The following is a 22,253-nucleotide window of genomic DNA, read 5'->3' on the forward strand; positions in this document are numbered from 1 at the left end:
ATTATTTTCAAAAGAAGTTCAAAGCACAGTAAGTATATTCTTTCTTCTACTCTTTTTTTCTTTTTTTTGGTAGAGATAGAGTCTCACTTTATCACCCTCAGTAGAGTGCTGTGGCATCACACAGCTCACAGCAACCTCCAACTCCTGGGCTTAGGCGATTCTCTTGCTTCAGCCTCCCGAGTAGCTGGGACTACAGGCACCCGCCACAACAACGCCCAGCTATTTTTTGTTGCAGTTTGGCCGGGGCCGGGTTTGAACCTGCCACTCTCAGTATATGGGGCCAACGCCCTACTCACTGAGCCACAGGTGCTGCCTTTCTACTCTTTTTCTTGACCAACATAATTTAAGTGTGCTGTGAAGTTTAACTATAGGTTCAAATGTGCCATAAAATAAAAATGATTGAGAAAGACTGAATTAAACAATGTAACAAAATATTATTACTCATTGCGGTTCCTATCCCATAGTAGGAGTAATATTTTACAGCTTAATGCAAGAAAACATACATACAATGTAAAAATTATCCATCTATAGTTATCAAAACCACAGTTGGGTTCATCCTTCAGATGAACTGTCATGATTAAATTGTGGTTACCCATTCAGACTTTATTGTGATTTTTTTTTTTAAAGAGACAAGGTCTTCCTCTGTTGCTCAGGCTGGATGAAGGGCTGTGGTTAGGCACAGGTGCCATTCCTCTACTGATGAGCACAGGAGTCTGGACTGTACCATTTCCAACCTTTCCTGGTTCACTCCTCCTTAAACAACTTGGTGGTCCCCTGCTCCTGAGAGGTTACCTTATTGATGCCAAACATAGTGTGGACACAATGACCAGAACTCCCGGGTTGAAGTGACCGTCCTGCCTAAGCTTCCCGAGCAGCTGGAACTACAGGCAGGTGCCATTCTGCCCAGCTTACTGTGAAATTTCTGTAAGTTCAATTTGGGCTAGGTGAGGTGATTAGCCCCAATACAGATCTACTGATATGTATTCTTTTCAATAATGCTGCTGTCTGAGGGCTTCTTTCTAGTACTCACTTAGTAGGGAAACATCTAGAAAGTGTTATAAAATATTATTCCCCTTTCACTCTTTTAGTATTGTATAATTTGTTCAACGGTTCTAACATTTATTAGTTTTTTGTTTTGTTTTTTTATAGAGACGGAGTCTCACTCTATTGCCCTCGGTAGAGTGCCGTGGCATCACAGCTCATAACAACCTTCAACTCCTGGGCTTAGGTGATTCTCTTGCCTCAGCCTCCTGAGTAGCTGGGACTACAGGTGCCCACCACAATGCCTGGCTTTTTTTTTTTTTTTCAGTTTGGCCGGGGCCAGGTTTGAACCCGCCACTCTCAGTATATGGGGCCGGCGCCCTACCCACTGAGCCATAGGTGCCACCCTAGTTGTTGTTGTTGTTTTTTTCAGCTACAATAGATGCTGTATATTGTACTTAGTCCTGAACTTTAGATCTTTCTTCTTCAAAACAAAAATGCTGGCTGGTCACAGTGGCTCATGCCTATAATCCTAACACTCTGAGAGGCTGAGATCACTTGACTTAGGAGTTCAAGAATAGCCTGAGCAAGAGTGAGACCCCAGCTCTACTAAAATAGAAAAATTAGCTGGGCATTGTGGTGGGTGCCTGTAGTCCCGGCTACTTTGGGAAGCTGAGAGATAAGGATCACTTGAGTCCAAGAGTTTAAGGTTGCTGTGAGCTATGAGGACACCATGGCACTCAACCCCAGGGTGACAGAGACTGTTTTAAAAAACAAATAAAAAAACCACTAGAAATGCTATCTGGAAACATGTCAAATAACAAGAATTATATATAAGGTCATAAGGAAGAAAAGAGCTTGGCAGAAGAGAGGGAAATGGGAAAGAAAAAAAAAACAAAGGGAGAAGGATGGCAGAGAAAACAATCCAAATCAAAATATAATGCTAAACATACATCACAGACTGTACACTTAAATTTCGTTGTCAACATTAGAAAGTGCTTGTGCTTCTTCAAAGAAGAGCAAAAGGACAGGTAACTCATACTTACTCGGAGTTGATAGGACCTGAGTTCATATATATGAGGCCCTGACCGTGGGACAGGCTCATTCCAGAAACTGAACTCCAACAGCAGCTGATTCTTCCTAGAGAGAAGCATGTTGCTTCTTGCCTTACGGAATTCCACAAATTCCTTTGGGTGAAAAACGTGCTTGTGAAATCTTCTAATACTCATATACAAGCCCACTTAAGTAACAAAATATGTTCCCACACAATATTATTATAAATAGGGTGATCAGTAGGTCTCAGCTGGCCTGAGACAGTCTCAGTTTACAAGTGTTGAACTGGTATAATGACTAACACCATTCCTTTTCACTTATATAAGTATCTAGATTTAGATAACAAATTACAGTCTCCCTAGTTATTTAAATGACAGTGTAAACAAATTTAATTTCTACATTTTCAGATTCTCCTAATAGTGTTTGATGATATGTTAATAGAGGTGACATGGAAAACACAAACAGCAGATGATTCAAATGGCATTTATATTTGTCTGGGAATCTATACAAAAAATTTGCTTTCCCAATGATGTGTGACTGTTAAAATTCTCTCTACTAACATGTGCCTAACAGGGGAGGGAGGGGTGGGATAGCAAAGTTTGCCCAAGATAAAGTAAGTGGGTGACAGTTCCTGAAGTGGACAGTGTTAGGAAATCCAGGGCTAACTGTGTCTACCATGCTGACTTACCAGTTTCAAAGTACCAGTTTCTCACTTTCAAAGTACAATTGATTTTTACAATAAGGACTGTTATTTTAGTAGTATTATAACTGGTTACTTTATGTTTAAATATAACTTTAAGAGCCCAAACAATAACATTTCTACCATAAAAAATGAGTAATTTACTAAAAACTAATGACACAGAAGAGTCATTTACTTCCATACCAGCATTTACTATGTCATTAGTCTGAGTAAGGAAATGTTTCAAAATCATTACCTGATTTCCTCTGAGTTTATTCATGACTTCTGTGAGGGCGGGATAGCCTCCTTCATACCTCCACAGGTGGACTGAAATGCATTTTAAAAGACAGTATACATTTAGAGTTTCACGATACTCTTATCTTGAAAATACACTAATATGCACAATGTTAATGCAGTATAAAACTGTAATGTGCCATGTGTTGGCCTATGAGTTACGCTATAAAGTTTCAATAATAGATTTAAACATTAAAAACAATTAAAAGGTAATTTTTGAAATGAATTATTGAAGAAACTACTTAAAGTATAAACTAGATTGAGACTTAGAAAGCTTTGGTTATAAAAACAACCATTAAATCAGAAAATTACTTAAGTGTTATAGTAAGGCTTAAGGAAAAGTGTTCATTCCAAAGAGTCTGCTTCCTACCAGCTTGGTCCTGCTCGCCATACCACGTGTTCCAAGTCCCCACCAAAGTACAAGGGTAATGTTTATCTTCATGAATCTTTGGCAACACCTCTTGACTTAAAGAGAAGAAACATCAACACTAATTAAACAACCAATGAAATCTTACTATGTGTACAACACATGATCAATAACAGGAGAAAGACTGCCTATTCTGTGCTCTGGCAATGGATTTCACAACATATTTATGATAAAACAATGTTGTTATGCTCTAATATCCCACTTATCAGAAACTTAGGTTTCTGATACCCCAACTATCTAGAACTAGAGTTGTAAGCAACTCGAGTATATTGATAAAAATGATAAAGAAGAGCCAAAGGTCCCAAGATTCCAGGAGCTCTGGATCTATTTTCTGTCATTTCAGGAAAAAAAAAAAAAGAACTACTTAAGAAAGTGATGTTTATAGAAGCCTAGTTCTGCTGGTTCCAAAGGCAGGAAGAATTAGAGACATGGGAATAGTTAGAAAAGGACATGGAAGAAATAAGAAAGATGGAAAGGAAAGAAGCAGCACCCGCAGGCAGAGGTAACTGGAGCCGAGAACAAGTTGTCCTTCAGAAAGGAAAAAAAAGAGCTAGAATACCGTCCAACTTCCAGTGGTCCCAGAGAGCATCAACGTGGCAGAAGAATCAAAATTAAAGCTATAATATGAAGCATAAATTAGGTTCTACTCAATTCAACCAGCAGAGGGGATGTAAGAGGTATCTATCACACAGTCTCACACTGAACACACCAAGTCACTCCTGCTCACTGCAGGAGCAGTGGGAAAGCCATGACAAGTCATAGCAGTGTATTAATTTGAAAGAGGTGTCAGAGCAGAGTTTAGTTCCATGGACGCCTTCCTATGGTATAGATTCTACTGTACAGGGAAGGGCAACGGAAAGGGGAAAGCTAAAGCCTACACACTTTTTGAATGGAAAAATTATGATGGAAAAGTAAGGTACAGACTCAACAATGGATGCAAAAGGATACCAAGGGTCAGACACAGAATTTGTTCAAATCTTTTGTTGACACTGAGTGATACTAAGCTAGTGATCACTACTAGAACACCAGGATTAGGTATACATAAATAATTACCAGAGAAAAGTTCCAAATGGCCTATGTACAAACAACTGAAAATCCCTATGTCTTTATGACCCAGTACAATGACCACCATGAATATTTTTTGAAGAATGACATTTACTTTTTTTTTTTTGTAGAGACAGAATCTCACTTTATGGCCCTTGGTAGAGTGCCGTGGCCTCACACAGCTCACAGCAACCTCCAACTCCTGGGCTTAAGCGATTCTCTTGCCTCAGCCTCCCAAGTAGCTGGGACTACAGGCGCCCGCCACAACGTCCGGCTATTTTTTGGTTGCAGTTTGGCCGGGGCTGGGTTTGAACCCGCCACCCTCAGTATATGGGGCTGGCGCCTTACCGACTGAGCCATAGGCGCCACCCGACATTTACTTTTTAAATTAAGATCTGGTATGAAATGTATCTGATACATAACCTATCAATGTTCAGAAATAATATGGGACTGATGGAAAACTGGGGATGGGGAGAACGGATTATGCGAGGGTAGTGGAAATGGGTTTCCTTACTGCCACATGATGCAAGTGGGAAGTCAACAATCCTGATTTAGAGCCAGTGCGGAGGAAGGAAGCCAGTACAGAAGACTCAGTGGGGTTTGGGACCAGGGGCATGACAACAGGGTCTAGGCTTCAGACTAATACAAATCACACATGAATTTGTAGTCAATCCTCTTTGCTGGGGACCCCAAACCTGCTCTTGGGAGCCTTGGCCTTACCTGAATGGAGGTTGTAAGGCAGGGAGTACTTGTACCCAGAACTGGATGGGTTGGGCAGAATCTCATTATTGGGACCCCTAAAAACCAGGCAGGAGTTAAGTCTTTATGTTCTGGAAACAGGGTGCTGCTGAAAGTTTCAGAGAAAAGAAAAAACATAATGAAGGAGAAAACAGAACTCAAGTAGATCAATCTGACAAACTTTCGGGTAATGTACACGTATTACAGGGTGGGATGGAGAAACAGGAATAGCTTTGAGCCCAGAAAAATAGAAAGTATGTTAATTGGGAATAGGGCTCAACAGGCTTGGGGAGGAAGATGTAGAAAGAACAAGCAAAGAGAACCAAAACACATGTCACATGAAGAATGCACAGCCCCAGGTGACTGAACTAATCACAAAGAACTAAGGAAGGGGTTCAGTAAAACACTGAGTGACACAGACAGGGCAGTTGGAGGAGCAAGGTGATTCTACATGTTGAGTTGGAAGCGAGAGCAAGACATCCAAAGAGAAATATGAATAGACTGCCAGGAATCTGAGACAGGAGATGAAGTGATAAAAACACGACAGAAAAGATAATCCAGGGAAACAACAGCATGGTCATTTTATGAGAAAAGTCTGCTTTGTTTTAGGGCATTTTTTTAAAATAAAGAAAAATGTACCATGGTGAGCAAGAAATTCTATGCTAATGTTACATTTCATGGAGCACCTCCAAAAATAAACAACAAAAGGTTTTGCTTCTGAAAATTATGCTGATTACAGAGACAAAACAATTTGTTTTCTTATGATAGCAGTAGATATTAAAAGTAAAAAATATATTTTTTAGTACATTTGTTTACAACTGATCATTAAAATACTACCTCTGTTTACTTAAACAGAACGAATGAGCTAAATTGTCTCTTGGTCTTGTATAACAGGGTACAGATCTCATGTCATATAAGAATCAGCTGAAGGGAGTTAGATCCTGGAAAATGAAAGACTGGGGAAGAAATGGCAGCTATGTTTAAATACATACAGGACTTTCACATGGCATTTTTACTTAGGGATGAAATTGAAAACAGAGGTCACAAACATGTGAGTTCTAATTCTTAACACTCAAAGCTGCTCAGAAATGGAACTTATTTAAGTACAGGCAGTCAGGAAGGTCTGCACAAAGGACTCAAGCCCTGGATGAGGAGATGGACCAGATGGCTTTGCAAGGTTCCTTCCAACCTTAAGAGTCTGGTAACATTCTAAACTCTGATAGATTATGTGATCATTTATCAGTGTGAATGCTTAAAATCAAAATGTCTTTGGCAATACTACATAGAGCTCAGCTTAAGAACCTCTGAATACTGAGCTTTAAAGGAGAGAGATGACAGATCTCACTTGCTGCTATCAAGTGTTAATTGAACCAACTAATATTAAAATTATTATTTTTCCCCAAGTAAAGGATAGTTTGGTATACACACCAAATTTTGTTGTATGCTTCTAGGCATTCCGGTTTAACATTGTGAACTGAAACAAAAGAAAATTCAACGATAAACTTATGAACAAAGGAAAAGAGACAACTATGTAGATAGCAAACCTGTCACTCACACTGCAATTTGTATAGACTGCTTGTTTCCTTTTTGGCTAGGAGATTAGAATGGGCATCTTTTCTTGGATCAACTTTCCGGACAAATAAGGACTTTAACCAGCTGTCTTCTCGAGGTCTGTTATTGGAAGATGTCACTCTCCTATGGAACAATAAAGGTGGTGTCACGTAGTACATTATTTTCATAAATTCATCAATTCATTCAGAAAACATAAACCAAACGCTTATTCTTGGCTCTGTTTTAGAACCTGAGGTACCACAGAATGTCTTTCTGTGATGGCAGCTTGCACTCGAGAGAGTAGGAACAGAGAAAAACATAAAAGTAACTCAATGACACTCCTAAGAGAATTCCCATGTTTATCAATTTGTGTTATGTATTTTTCCCTCCTCCAAAGAACTTTTTTTAATTTTTTTTTTTTATAGAGACAGAGTCTCACTGTACTGCCCTCGGGTAGAGTGCTGTGGCGTCACACAGCTCACAGCAACCTCTAACTCTTGGGCTTACGCGATTCTCTTGCCTCAGCCTCACAAGCAGCTGGGACTACAGGCGCCCGCCACAACGCCTGGCTATTTTTTTTTTTTGTTGTTGCAGTTTGGCCGGGGCTGGGTTTGAACCCGCCGCCCTCGGCATATGGGGCCGGCGCCCTACTCACTGAGCCACAGGCGCCGTCCGAACTTTTTTTAATTTTTATTTTTTTTTTTGAGACAGAGTCTATGTCACCCTTGGTAGAGTGCCGTGGTGTCACAGCTCACAGCAACCTCAAACTCTTGGGCTCACGCGATTCTCTTGCCTCAGCCTCCCAAGTAGCTGGGATTACAGGTGCCTGCCACATGCCCAGCTATTTTTTGTTGCAGTTGCCTTTGTTGTTTTAGCATGCCTGGGCCGGGTTTGAACCACCAGCTCTGGCGTATGTGGCTGGTGCCATAACCACTCTTCTATAGGTGTCAAGCCCCAAAACACTTTTTGACAGAGAAAAAATATACATGGATAGTCAAATTCATAGAGACAGAAAGTAGAATATTGGTTGCCAGGCAGTAGGGAGAGAGAATGGGAGCTATTGTCTAATGGGTAGAGTTTCAGTTTGGGAAGATGAAAAAAATTCTGAAGATGGACGGTGGTGGTTGCTAATGATGTGAATATACTGAATGCCAGTGAACTGTACACTTAAAAACGGTTAACATGTTTTGGGGGCAGGACACAATTGTAAGAGGGACTTCACCTAACAAATGCAATCAGTGTAATCTGGTTTCCTCAATGAATCCCCAGCAATTAAAAAAAAATGGTTAAAATGGTAAATATTATGTATAATTTGTCAAAATTAAAAAATTTTGGTATGGAAATAGCAGTGATGGAACACTGTGAATTTAATTAATTCCACTGAATTATATATGTAAGATGGTTAAAATGGCAGATTTTATATGTTTATATGTACATATGTTATCATAATAAAAAGTGAAAAAAAAAGGGTGGTGCCTGTGGCTCAAAGGAGTAGGCACCGGGCCTCATATGATGGAGGTGGTGGGTTCAAACCCAGCCCCGGCCAAAAACTGCAAAAAAGAAAAAAAAAAAAAAAGTTAAAAAAATATACAGGGAAAATGAAATAGATTCTTTCTTTTTTTTTTTTTTTGTAGAGACAGAGTCTCACTGTACCGCCCTTGGGTAGAGTGCCGTGGAGTCACACGACTCACAGCAACCTCTAACTCTTGGGCTTACGTGATTCTCTTGTCTCAGCCTCCCGAGCAGCTGGGACTATAGGCGCCCGCCACAACGCCCAGCTATTTTTTTTGTTGTTGCAGTTTGGCCGGGGCTGGGCTTGAACCCGCCACCCTCGGCATATGGGGCTGGCGCCCCACTCACTGAGCCACAGGCGCCACCCAAATAGATTCTTTCTTTAAAAAATTTTACTGAGGCTTGGCACCTGTGGCTCTAGCGGCTAAGGCGCCAGCCACATACACCTGAGCTAGCGGGTTTGAATCCAGCCCAGGCCCACCAAAACAATGATGGCTGCAACCAAAAAAATGGCCGGGCGTTGTGGCGGGCGCCTGTAGTCCCAGCTACTTGGGAGGTGGAGGCAGGAGAATTGCTTGAGCCCAGGAGTTGGAGGTTGCTGTGATGCCACAGCACTCTACAGGGCAACAGCTTGAGGCTCTGTCTCAAAAAAAAAAAAAAAAAAAAATTTACCCTGAACTAAATTAACTTTAGAATTGAGATTTTTAACTGTCACCAAAACCTCAGAATACAAACTTTATTAACACATAATTTGCTAGTTTTCATCTTATAAATTTAATTTCTACTACAAATACTGTCAGAAAGTGAGGATAAATTTGACTGAATTAATAAACTATACTTTAACCATGACTTTTTAAATGGATGTTTAACTCCCGTAAGCCAGCCAGTGGGAGGACAAATGTCTATGACCTCCCTAGAGGGCAGTGTGGCATTATCTGTATCAAAACTGAAACCTTGTATGACTTTCAGTCCAATAATTAGACTTCTAGTTATGATCTAGAGGCAGCTATATTTAGATAAGTACACAAAAATGAATATACTAAAACGTTCATTACTATCTTGTTTCCAGTTTTCTCCTGGTACAGGCAATTTGGATACTCATTAGTATGGATTGGTCAAATAAATTAGGGAACATTCAAAATTAGAAATGTGCAGTTGATATTTCTAAGATAAATAATGCGGAAAAAGCCCAGACAGTACTATATGAAAATTGTTAATAGTGATTACATCTGGGGTACATGACAAGGTAAGGGGTGGGAAGAAAGATTTTTCCTTTTCATTGTAGGTTTTCTTGACTTTTTGGAAAATTTCTATATACATGTTATTTTTATTATTATAAATTATGATTAAAAATGAGCTAAAAAATCTAAAAGTGAATGTTTAGAAACCCCTCTATAGGTAATTCCTATAACCACTGAAAACAGGATTTTTCAGAATCTGGTTGGGATTTATTCTCTGCCTAACTTCTTCTTTTTTTTTTTTAAATACCATGATTTTTTTATTTATTTTATTTTACTTATTTATTTTTGAGATAGAGTCTCAAGCTGTCACCCTGGGTAGAGTGTGCCATGGCATCACAGCTCACAGCAACCTCTAACTCCTGGGCTCAAGCAATTCTCCTGCCTCAGCCTCCCACATAGCTGGGACTACAGGCACCCGCCACAATGCCAGGCTATTTTTTGGTTGTAGCGTCATTGTTGTTTGGCGGGCCCAGGCTGGATTCGAACCCACCAGCTCAGGTGTATGTGGCTGGCACCTTATCAGCTTGAGCTACAGGCGCCGAGCCTCTGCCTAACTTCTTATAACCACAATCAAATGACAAACTCTGTCACCATCATCTTCATCACTTTTATTCAAATTTACATATGGTAAAATATACTTTTTGTTTTTTTGCACAGTTATATGAGTTTTGTAAAATACATAAAGTCATTTAACCACGACAATAAGATATGGAACAGTTTCTTCACCACCAAAATCCTGCCTTTTGTAATAACCCCTCTTCCCACCTCCAGCAACCACTGCTCAGTTTTGCTTTTCCAGAATGTCCTCTGTATGTCCCACAGAATATAGTCTTTTGAATCTATGCCCCTTCTCTCTGCACAATTCTTTTTATAATTGGTGACCTTGACTTTGGCCAGGTCTATTACAGCTTACCCTTCAAGGTTTTGTTTTTGGGACAGAGTCTCACTCTGTGCTCCAGGTGGAGTGCAGTGGCACATTGTAGCTCACAGCAACCTCCAACTCCTGGGCTTAAGCCACTCTTCTGTGTCAGCCTCCTGAGTAGGTAGGACTACAGACGCCCAGCACCACACCTGTTATTTTTTTTCTGTATTTTGTAGAGACAGGGTATGGCTCTTGATCAGGTTGGTCTTTTTTTTTTTTTTTTTTGAGACAGAGTCTCACTTTGTCGCCCTTGGTAGAGTGCCATGGCGTCACAGCTCACAGCACCCTCCAGCTCTTGGCCTTAGCCTCCCGAGCAGCTGGGACCACAGGGGCCCGCCACAACACCTGGCTTTTTGTTGCAGTTTGGCCGGGGCTGGGTTTGAACAAAAGTTTGGCCTTGGTATATGAGGCCGGCACCCTACTCACTGAGCCACAGGTGCCGCCCACTCAGGTTGGTCTTGAACTCCTGAGCTCAAGGGATCCTCCGGCCTTGGCCTCCCAGAGTGCTAGAATTACAGGCATGAGCCACGTTGCCTGGCTATAGTTTTGACCTTTAAATGACCCACACATACGTCTCTTCTGCCCTTACCCATATGGTACCAGGAGTGGTAGTGTGCTGGAATTCCAAATAGCAAAGATAAATGCTCAGGATCTTAGCCATGGATTTAAAACAAGGTCCAGATGCTGACAGGTCAGTGTAATCTGTTCTTGGAGACCTCTACAGAAACACTAGAGGATTTTCTACAGACTACAGTGTTTCTAGTCTGTCTGACAGATGTGCTTAAGGACATAGACACTGCCAGGCTAAAGTTAAGAGTAAAAGAGCTAGCAACCCCAGGTACTAAAAAAGGGACTAGAGGGTGGTGCCTGTGGCTCAGTAGGGCACCAGCCCCATATGCCGGAGGTGGCAGGTTCAAACCCAGCCTCAGTCAAAAAAAAAAAAAAAAGGGACTAGAAATTTAAACAAGGAACGAGGAAAACTCTCATGAGGGCAAATTCCCCACTGCCTCAAGAAATGAACTTGTGGATTCTATATTACAATAATATAAATTCCTGTTCTTTTTTTTTTTGAGACAGAGTCTCATTATGTTGCCCTTGGAAGAGTGCTATGGCATCATAGCTCACAGCAACCTCCAACTCTTAGGCTTAAGTGATTCTCTTGCTTCAGCCTCCCAAGTAGCTGGGACTATAGGCATCCGCCACAAAACCTGGCTATTTTTTATTGCAGTTGTCATTGTTGTTTAGCTGGCCCGGGCCGGCTTTGAAACCCACCAGCCTTAGTGTATGTGGCTGGCGCTGAAACCACTGTGCTATGGGCACCGAGCCTAAATTTCTATTCTTCTTCAATAAAGGTATTTTAGAAATAGCAGTACTCTAAATTAAACTTTATACTGATAGCCTTTTTCTTTTTCTGCTTAAAAAATCAACTTGGTGGGCTGTTTTACTGACCAAACATTACAGAGCAACTTTCTCCCTAAAACATGTTCTTTTAATTTAAAAGTCAATCCATAGGGTATTGTTTTAAACAGGATAGAAACCAGATAAAAATATTTTTGAATGTTAACTTATAAACATAAAATATGCAAGTATAAAATCAGCAATAAACAGTTTCCTATAAATAATGATCAAGAAACATAAAAGCAGGCTTGGTGCCTATGGCTCAAGCCGCTAAGGCACCAGCCACATACACCTGAGCTGGCAGGTTCGAATCCAGCTCGGGCCCGCCAAACATCAAGGACAGCTGCAACCAAAAAATAGCCAGGCGTTGTGGCGGGCACCTGTAGTCCCAGCTACTTGGGAGGCAGAGGCAAGAGAATCGCTTGAGCCCACGAATTGGAGGTTGCTCTGAGTTGTGATGCCACAGCACTCAACCCAGGGCAACAGCTTGAGGCTCTTGTCTCAAAAAAAAAAAAAAAAGAAAAGAAAAAAAAAGAAACATAAAAGCAGCTCAGTGCCTGTAGCACAGTGGATATGGCACTAGCCTCATGCACTGAGGCTGGTGGGTTTAAGCCGGGCCAGAGCCAGCTAAACAACAATGACCACTGCAATAAAAAAATAGCTGGGCTTTGTAGGGGGCGCCTGTAGTCTCAGCTACTTGGGAGACTGAGGCAAGAGAATTGCTTAAGTCTAAGAGTTTGAGGTTGCTGTGAGCTGTGATACCACAGCACTCTACCAAGGTTGACATAATGAGACTGTCTCAAAAAAAAGAAAAAAAAAAAAAAACAAAGAAAGAAACAAAAGCATTCAAATCCTTCAATGATTAAAAAGTAGCAAACTTACATTAAGCAAGCAAAGTAACAAGTTAATACTCATACATGCAATTTTTCTGTGCTTAGGACAAAAACACATAGTTCTAAATAGCATCTGTAAACAGAAGTTGGCGATTCTTCCATTTTGCTTTTACTATATGCTAAAATTTTAATGGGGCTCCGTGCCTGTGCACAGTGGTTACGGCGCCAGCCACATGGACCGAGGGTGGTACGCTGGAATCCAGCCCAGGCCAGCTAAACAATGACAACTCAACCAAAAAATAGCCAGGTGTTGTGGCAGTCACCTGTAGTCCCAGCTACTTGGGAGGCTGAAGCAAGAAAATCGCTTGAGCCCAGGAGTATGAGGTTGCTGTGAGTTGTGATGCCAGAGCACTCTACCGAGGGCGACACAATGAGATTCTGTCTCCAAAAAAGAACAGAAAAGAAAAGAAAATTTAATGGTGGTGTACTTTGGGGAGGCTTAGAAGGACAGAGGGAAAAGAGACATAGCTTTCTCCATACACTATGGAGAAAGTTTCTTCCTTTTGTACATTGTTAAGTACAAAAATATACACACAGTACTCTTAGATAACACGTAGATACACTTAAAGTATATAAAAATCGAGTGTTTTGAACAGGCCAGGACAGCACCTAGTATATAATAATGGGTTAAAAGTTTTAAAAACTACATGTGAAACTTAGTAAATGTAGAATATAAATGTCTTAACACAATAACTAAGAAAATGCCAGGAAGGCTATTTTAACCAGTGTGATGAAAGTGTGTCAAACGGTCTATTAAACCAGTGTATGGTGCCCCATGATCACATTAATGTACACAGCTATGATTTAATAATAAAAAAGAAATAATAAAAAAAGTTTTAAAAACTATTTTGTCAACAAAGTTTTCTAAAATTAAAGAGAAATTACATATAGAAACTATTAGTTCTTTAGCAAAAACAACATCACATGGTTTTCATTTGTTTTCAATTCACTTTGATTATAAACAATAAACTCAAATCTGAAGACAATTCTTCAAATGTAGCATGATAAAATTTATTTCAATAAAACACATTTTGCCAATTTGTTTAAAATGTCTTAAATTTTGGGGGTATTTGTTTAATAGTGTCATAAAGCAAAATGCCAAGTATATAAAATTAGTGATAGGCAAAGTAAAAAAAGTTTTAAGATTTGCTTGTAGGACTTTTTATAATTCCTATATTTATTTCAGATTTGAAGTTTACTAAACAGAAATTGTGTTAAAATTTTTTTTCTTAGGCAGTGCCTGTGGCTCAGTGGATAGGGTGCTGGCCCCATATACTGAGGGTGGTGGGTTCAAACCTGGCCCCGGCCAAACTGCAACAAAAAAATAGCTGGGCATTGTGGTGGGCGCCTGTACTCCCAGCTACTTGGGAGGCTGAGGCAAGAGAATCGCTTACGCCCAAGAGTATGAGGTTGCTGTGAGCTCTGACGCCATAGCACTCTACCAAGGGCGACAAAGTGAGACTCTGTCTCTAAAAAAAAAAAAAAAAAAAAAAAAATTTTTTTTCTTCTTAAATAAATTGTAAGGGTTTAGGAATAATAATTATGAACAATTAAGCAGTATAAATATAATGAAAGTTTCTAAAAAATATCATTCTAGGGAGTTTCATTTAAAATAAGAAATACTGGCTAGGTGCCTGTAGCTCAGCGGCTAGGGCACCAGCCACATACACCAGAGTTGGTGGGTTGAAAACCAGACTGGGCCTGCCAAAACAACAATGACAACTATAATAAAAAAATAGCTGGGCGGGCTTGGCGCCCATAGCTCAGTGAGTAGGGCGCCAGCCACATACACCAAGGTTGGCGGGTTCGAGCCTGGCCAGGGCCAGCTAAACAACAATGACAACTGCAACCAAAAAAATAGCCGGGCATTGTGGCGGGTGCCTGTAGTCCCAGCTACTTGGGAGGCTGAGGTAAGAGAATCTCTTGAGCCCAAGAGTTTAAGGTTGCTGAGAGCTGTGATGCCATGGTACTCTACCATGGAGGAGGGGAGTGGAGGGGAGGAGAGGGGAGGGGAGGGGAGGGGAGGGGAGGGAAGGGAAGGGAAGGGAAGGGAAGGGAGGAAGGAAGGAAGGAAAGAAAGACTCATCAAGGTAACCCTTACCAATAGTTTTTTTTTTTTTTAGACAGAGTCTCACTATGCCGCCCTCCGTAGAGTACCATGGCGTCACAGCTCACAGCAACCTCAAACTCTTAGGCTTAAGTGATTCTCTTGCCTCAGCCTCCCGAGTAGCTGGGACTACAGGTGCCCACCACAATGCCCAGCTATTTTTTGGTTGCAGTTGTCAATGTTTAGCAGAAATGGGCCCAAGCCGGGCTTGAACCTGCCACCTTCAGTATATGTGGCTGGGGCCCTACTCACTGAGCTATGGGCACCGAGCCCCTTACCAATAGTTTTTAATGCATCCTTCCAGAAATACATAGACATGCATATATTATGCATTTACTTATATTTAATTTCTATGGCACTTAAAGAATTATTGGCAAGTTAATCTGGAGGGAGGAAAAATCCTAAAGTAAGTTTTTGCCTCTTCTTTATAACTCAAGGGGATTAAAAGTTAACCACAAACTTCTGCTAGGGATTGGACCAACGAGTTTATGTCATCTCATTTAATCTTGAAACAACCTAGCAAGGTAGGTATTTTTTTTTTTTAGTTTTTCAAATTCAAATTAATATGAGGGTACAATTTTGAAGTTACGTTGTTCTCAGCTGTAGGGTAAAGTTCCATTTGTAGATGTCCCTCGCCCGGGGGGCCTGTCATACACCCTCACAATGTGCATATAAAGTGAGATCCTGCCTCATGCCCTCCCTCCTCCGCCATATATTCACCCCCTTTCCTCTCCCACTTCCCTTTACCACCAAATTGGACTACATTAGTGTTTTATTGTTCTTATGGATATGTAATTATTCATATATTGATTTCATATTAGCATGGAGTACACTGGATATTTATTGTAGCAAGGTAGTTATAATCACATTTTAAAGACTGACTTAGAGAGGCTAAATGACCTGAGCTAAAAAGTGGCAAAATAAAAATATGAATCTAAATCTAACTATGAAGTTCAAAATATTTTCACTAATAAGAGATGCCTCCCCAAAAGAGAAATCTCCCCAACTGAACACTCATTCATTCCATATTTTAATAATACCAAAGGGATTACCTTAGGATGGGTAAAATGAAGTAAGGGATGTGAAAATGCTTTGTAAACGAAATAAGTGGTGCATGGGATGGGACTAAGAGACAGCCAACAAAGCATACTCACAGAACTTCTGAGCGGTGTTTGCTTATGAACTTGGATAGCAACTGTCTCAACATGAAAAGCAGTATGACCCCGTGACTGTCAAAATGAAATCTTTTCAGTGTGTCACATGACTAACGCTGTGCCCAATCTATTAGTCATTTAAGTTGTAACCATGCCAACAGCTGTCAGAGTGGTAAGATCTGCACTGGGCCTAGGTTCCTAACTGACAGTGAAAATGATCAAAATCAGGACTCTTTATAACATATATATGTTAGGTGGCACTTTACAGAGCCATAGGATAGGGAACAGCACATTATACAAAACACTAGACCTTAAAAAGAATAAGCATTAGGTGCCAGGCTCTGTGGATATAAAGTAGAAACAACTCAGCCTGTTCAGTCTCGTAGCAAAAACCTACCAATAAACAGCCAGAATGACCACAGACACTATAAACTTGTGTATATATACACACAGACACCCACATATATCATTAGCTTGGCATGGGAGAAACAGCAGAGACATTCTGGCTGTTTTGGAGGGCAAAACAAAAAAGGTGGAAAAGGCAGGTGATAATTCTGGTGGGAGGAAATGACATGTACAGGGGTATGGAGTCATGAAAGTGAATGGCGTATTTCCAGAACAGCAGAGTTCAGCAGGGTACTGGAAGACAGTAAGAGGTATTATGGGAGGGCAAAGAGGGGGTTAAGCAGACTCTTGTGCACCATGCCCATCAGTTGAACTTTATTCTGTATATGGTACAATGCTGGCAAGTTTTCAAAAAAGGTCTACATGTAAAAAAGCAGCCTGGCAGTAGTGGCAGATGACTGTACAATAAAGGCCAGGAGCATAGCTCTCGGGTTCCCCACTAGTTGCCATGGCCAGCAAAAGGAGGCATTCAATAAATACTCACTGGATGGACCAAAGGATGGTCCTGGGTTAAGAAGATGGCAGTGGAGATGAAGGGACAGGAGTACATTCAAAAGACACTCTTGAGGTAAAAAGGATGAGACATGGGTTCTGACCAGGTATGGAAGATGGTGCTATGGTTCAGTCAGAGAAAATCAATGCGAAAAGATTTAACACTGAGATCAGAGGGTGAGGCAGCAGTAGTGTAGAGGGCATCATTCATTTGATCATCAAATACTCATTGACTATGCACTGCACCTGTCAGGCTGAGGATACAAGGATGAAGCTGACCCTGCCTTCACAGAGCTCAGTTTGCTGGTGGGAGCAGATAGACAAACATGATCACAGCCCAAAGTAAGATAATCTATTTGATGGAGATCCAAGGTTGTGGTTGTGGTAGGGGAGGGGACAGAGGAAATGGCATGCAAGTCAGCCTGGAGACCAAGTCCCTGGAGGAGTACGTTTTGAGCAGAAATCTTGAAACATGAGGTGCAGTCTGTCAGGTAGACACCCATGGGAGTAAGGCAGGACTGGTAACTGCCAAAGCCAGGAGTTTGCAAAGACTGCATTGGGAAGAAGCACAGGCCAGGGGGAGAGAAGAGTCTTGCATTTCAGCAGTAGCTACCTGACTCCCCTCCCTACCACTAAACCACCTACCAACCCCGCAAAATCTGTCTTCCACATTGATCTATGAAGACCTGTTTCCCTATTTTTTAATTTTGAAAAACTTCAAACACAGAGAAGTTGAAATAGGACAAACAAGTTCAGTGCCTGTAGCACAGTGGTTACGTACGCCAGCCACATACACCAAGGGTTGTCAGGTTCAAACCCAGCCCAGGCCAGCTAAACGACAACTGTGGGTGGCGCCTGTGGCTCAGTGAGTAGGGCGCCGGCCCCATATGCCGAGGGCGGCAGGTTCAAACCCAGCCCTGGCCAAACTGCAACAAAAAAATAGCCGGGCATTGTGGTGGGCACCTGTAGTCCCAGCTACTTGGGAGGCTGGGGCAAGAGAATCACCTAAACCCAAGAGCTGGAGGTAAGCTGTGACGCCACGGTACTCTACCGAGGGTGACAAAGTGAGACTCTGTCTCTTGAAAAGAAAAAAAAAGAAAATATAGACCAATGGGTTTTCATCCCTAAATACTTCATCACGCATCTCCTAAGAACAAAGACAAAACCACAATGCGGGCTCAGTGCCCGTACCACAGTAGTTACAGAGCCAGCCACATGCACCAACTCTGGCAGGTTCGAACCCAACCCGGGCCAGCGAAACAACAAAGACAACTGTAACAAAAAATAGCTGGGCATTGTGGCAGGTGCCTGTAGCCCCAGCGACTCGGGAGGCTGAAGCAAGAGAATTGCTTAAGCCCAAGAGTTTGAGGTTGCTGTGAGCTGTGACGCCAGGGCACTCTACCCAGGGTGACATAGTAAGACTGTCTCAAAACAAAAACAAAAACAAAACCACAATGCTATCATCACATCTAGGAAAAATAAAAATTTCTTGGCAGGGGGATGGGGATTAAGATAAAGCCAAGGTTCATGGTCATGGAGATCTTTCTAAAAGGAAAATGTCCTCTTAGAACCCTTTAGTAGTCCTGGCTGGGATCGGTGGCTCACTCTTGTAATCCTAGCACTCTGGGAGGCCAAGGTGGGTGGATTACTTGAGATCACAAGTTTGAGACCAGCTTGAGCAAAAATCAAGACCCCCATCTCTACTAAAAATAGAAATAACTGAGGCAAGGATAGCTTGAGCTCAAGAATCCAAGAATTGAAGGTTGCTGTGAGCTATGATGATGACATGGCACTCTACCCAAGGCAACAGAGCTTGAGACTCTGTCTCCAAAAAGAAAAAAAAAAAAAGAATCCTTTAGTAGTCCCCTTCACCAAGGGGTTCAAATCCACAGTCTTCACAGGAATACAGAAGAGTGTCACTGAGGGTTGAACTGGGTAGTGAGGATGGAGAAGTCACATTTACAGGCAGAACTGACAGATTTGACAACGAGATGGGAGGAAGAAGAAAAGGATGGGGTTGAGGAAGACCTGGCTTTTGGCCTGGGCCACTGAAAGTAAGATGTTCCATTACTGGGAAGAGAAAACCCAGGAAAGCAGACCTTGTAGGAGGACGATGTGCTAAATCCTGGGCACATAAGCCCTTTGAGCAGCCATGGGACACTAGTGCAATGTTACACTGTAAGCAGCTGGGAATTTGGGGCCTGGTGCTGGTCTCAGAAGACTTTCTCCCTTCCTTTTGGAAACTCATCTTCCAAGGTTACCCACAACACCTCTCCTGGCAAATCCTGTTTTCTTCTGTCATTTTACTTAACCTTTGGCAGCATCTAACTCAACTAATCACTCCTTGAAATACTTCTCCTGGCAACAGTCACATAAAAGTGACCTTCCCAGTACCCCCTCCTATATCCAGCCTGTAAATGCTGGTACATCCCAGGGCTTGTTTCTCAGCTTTTTCTCTATACTCTCTCTTCAAGCAATCTTATTCATTCCTACAGCTTTAAAATGTAGGATGAAAAATTTCAATCAAATCAAATAGTATAACAAAACTCATGTATCTATCAACATTTACCATTCCTATATGCTGACAACTCCCAAATGTCACCTGCAGCCCAGATATCTCCTTTGAGGAATCCTGTAGCCAACCGCCTATTTGGCATTTCCATTTGAATAGCACCCAGCTTTCTCAAACTTTACCAAGTTCTAATCTGCTCTGGATTCCTTCCCCACCCCATCTCCACCTGGATGGCCTTATTTACCTATGTTTTCCAACAGCCAGCAATGCCAGGCACATCATGACTGCTCATAATAACCATATAATAGTTATAACAGTACCAGCATCCACTCAGTTGGCCATAAACTTTGACTCTGTTCCTTATCCAAATTCAGATTCGTCTTTTAAAAACACAGATCAGATCATGTTATACCTGTGTCTTTCCACAACTCTTAGAATAAAACTCATGTTGTATCTTCCATGACATATCTCAGAGAACCAACAGGTCAGATGGAGATAGGACTCCAAGGTAAACATTTGGTCCTGGGGGAAGTGAGGGTATTGAGTAGACCCAGGTCCAACTCTCAAGTTCACTAGCTTAATGCTTGGCAAGTATGTTGAGCAAACACTATCAGTTTCAGCTTTCTTTTAGAAAGAAGAAAATTCAAATTTCAAGGGCCCATAAAAAATAAGACACATCTAGATGCTGAATAATCATACAAATAAAAGGAAGGTGATCTGGAAACATAAACATCAAATTGAAATAATTTGGGCATACAAATTGAGCATCACCTCTGGAAGAATAATGAACTGGAGCCTACAAACTTGGGTTCAAATGCTTTTTCTAATTATGTGTGTCTCTGAGGTTCCATCTCCTCATCTTTTAAGACGCTGATGTTACTTCTTAAAATTGCTATTAGGATGGAATGAAATAAACCATATTATAAAGCTTCCTGGCCCATAGTAAGAGTCTAATAAACAGATAGTTCTTTTGTTCTTTGGGGTAATTTAAGTTACCCAAAGTAATGGAAACAAGAAAGCATTTATTTGGTTTTTGAATGTGGAAAAAGTACATGGCCATGTCAAGGTGATGGATTCAGACAACCATCTAACCCATTGAGGTTAGAAACAAAAAGTTTAAATATGAACCCAAGGCCTAAATACTCAGTAATGATAATTATACTTTTTGATCCACTATCTGCTTTAAAATTCAAGTCAAAGACTGAGTGCTTTGATCTCACAACCTTCATTGAGGTCTTACAGGGACAATGCATTATTTTCTTTCTTTATCACAACCACCTAAGAGGCAAGTAGTACTATTGTCCTTTGCAGAAGACACCGAGCTTTGAGCGGGCGCGCAGCTTTCTCTGCATCGCCGGCAGGAACCCAGCAGGCCGCGTCCGGGGCCTACAAGCCTCGGGCGCGCGCTCGGTTACAGCCCCGGCCCTGGCCCTGGCCCCGGCCCCGGGTCGCGCCGGTCAAAGTCCCGCAGGCCAGGGAGGCGCAACGGGTAGACGTGGCCTCCAAGCCGAACCACCAGCGCCTTCCCCGGCGAGGGCGGGGCCGGGCCCGGGCCCATCCCTGCGGTGACCTTGAGCACGGTGGACGGGGAAGGCACTCCAACCCCCGCCGAGGCTCCGGCCCGCCCCGATCCTTCCGCCCGCGCCCTCGGCTCCCGCCGGTGGGAGTGCGGCCGGGCCAGAGACCGGCGTCGGAGACCCCACGCCCACTGCCCCGCTGCAGCCCCTCCCCGGCCGCTTCTGGAAAGGGGGGCGCTGCTCACCGGAACCCGGGCAGGAGGCTGCAGGGGGTGGTCTGCCGCAGGAGGCCCCCGGCCCAGGCCGCTCCGTGGGCCCCCAGCACTCGCGCCGCCATCTTGCTCCGGCGCCTGGGCTCCCACCGCCCGGGCGCCGCCACTGACGCCGCCGCCGCGACCCCTCCCCCGGCCGGGCCCCGACAAGGCTAGGGCGGGGCGGGCGCGCGGTCGCTGCAGCGTTGGGCGCCGCCACCAGGGGGAGCAGGGCGCGGCCGTGAGCCCCGCAGAGCGGGTGTCCCAGGCCCGGCCGCTGGGAGGAGGGAGTGCGAAGCCCCAGGGGACGCAGTCGCGAGACCCATCATTTCTAGCGAAAGGAGCTCGGTGACCAGAACAGGCCTTGCATGGGCAAGGCTTGAATGTGCACGGACAGCTCCACATAGAAGAGTAGCACTGTTCCGAGGGGAACCCAGAACCTGCCTGGGGGAGAGGGGGCAGGAGGGGAACTTCTCCCGAATATCGTTTTAATTTTGTATCATGTGAATACATTACCATTTCCAAAAAAATTAACACTCTATTAAAAGCATTCTGAATGGAAACACACTGAAATTCTCTTGTGGTCTCGCGACCACATCGTTCCCGTTCATTTCAGCACTGATAGGCGTAGGCCGCAGACCCGCTCTCACACCGTCCCAGTCTATCTAGTGGGGACAGAATGTGAAATGGTAATCAGACCAAGTGTGTCCGATTGAAATGGGAGAGATTCACAAGGCGCCCAACCAGCGCAGGAGAGTCTGCAGTTGGGGTGGAGAATAGACCTTTAAAAATTTCCCAGAGGAGCAGCCAGGATACCTGGGTCCCAAGGGAAGAGCTGAGCAGTGGAAGGACGTCTCTGGCAAAAGAAAATTTAAGTAAAGGCGTGTGTCCAGGTGATGTTGCATAGGGAAAAAAATGTATCCTGCGGGAAGATAAAAGAGCCAAAATGTAACTATGAAAACTGTAACCAAGACCAGATGAGCAAAAAGGAGCTAGACACTGAGATGAGGAAGAGAACCAGGGAGAACAGTGTGCAGCTGCTAAGGAGAGCATTCCAGGGAGGCCAGCGCAGGATATGGGGG

General features: G+C 42.8%; 1 protein-coding gene across 1 annotated transcript in view; it reads right to left on the reverse strand.

Annotated features, from left to right (window-relative positions):
- NIPSNAP2 (nipsnap homolog 2) overlaps positions 1-21,371 on the reverse strand; it is a 34,247-nt gene extending 12,876 nt beyond the window's left edge. Inside the window, exons 1-6 of the mRNA XM_053555162.1 lie at positions 21,166-21,371; positions 6,772-6,911; positions 6,645-6,690; positions 3,378-3,472; positions 2,970-3,040; positions 2,028-2,168 (exon numbers count right to left, since the gene is read on the reverse strand). Coding sequence (XP_053411137.1) covers positions 2,028-2,168; positions 2,970-3,040; positions 3,378-3,472; positions 6,645-6,690; positions 6,772-6,911; positions 21,166-21,257 — 585 coding nt within the window. The 5' untranslated portion in view covers positions 21,258-21,371. The remainder of the gene's footprint in view (positions 1-2,027; positions 2,169-2,969; positions 3,041-3,377; positions 3,473-6,644; positions 6,691-6,771; positions 6,912-21,165) is intronic.
- Between the last annotated feature and the right edge of the window lie 882 nt (positions 21,372-22,253).

The sequence above is a fragment of the Nycticebus coucang genome, chromosome 12 (assembly GCF_027406575.1).
Source record: "Nycticebus coucang isolate mNycCou1 chromosome 12, mNycCou1.pri, whole genome shotgun sequence".
Classification (NCBI taxonomy): domain Eukaryota; kingdom Metazoa; phylum Chordata; class Mammalia; order Primates; family Lorisidae; genus Nycticebus; species Nycticebus coucang.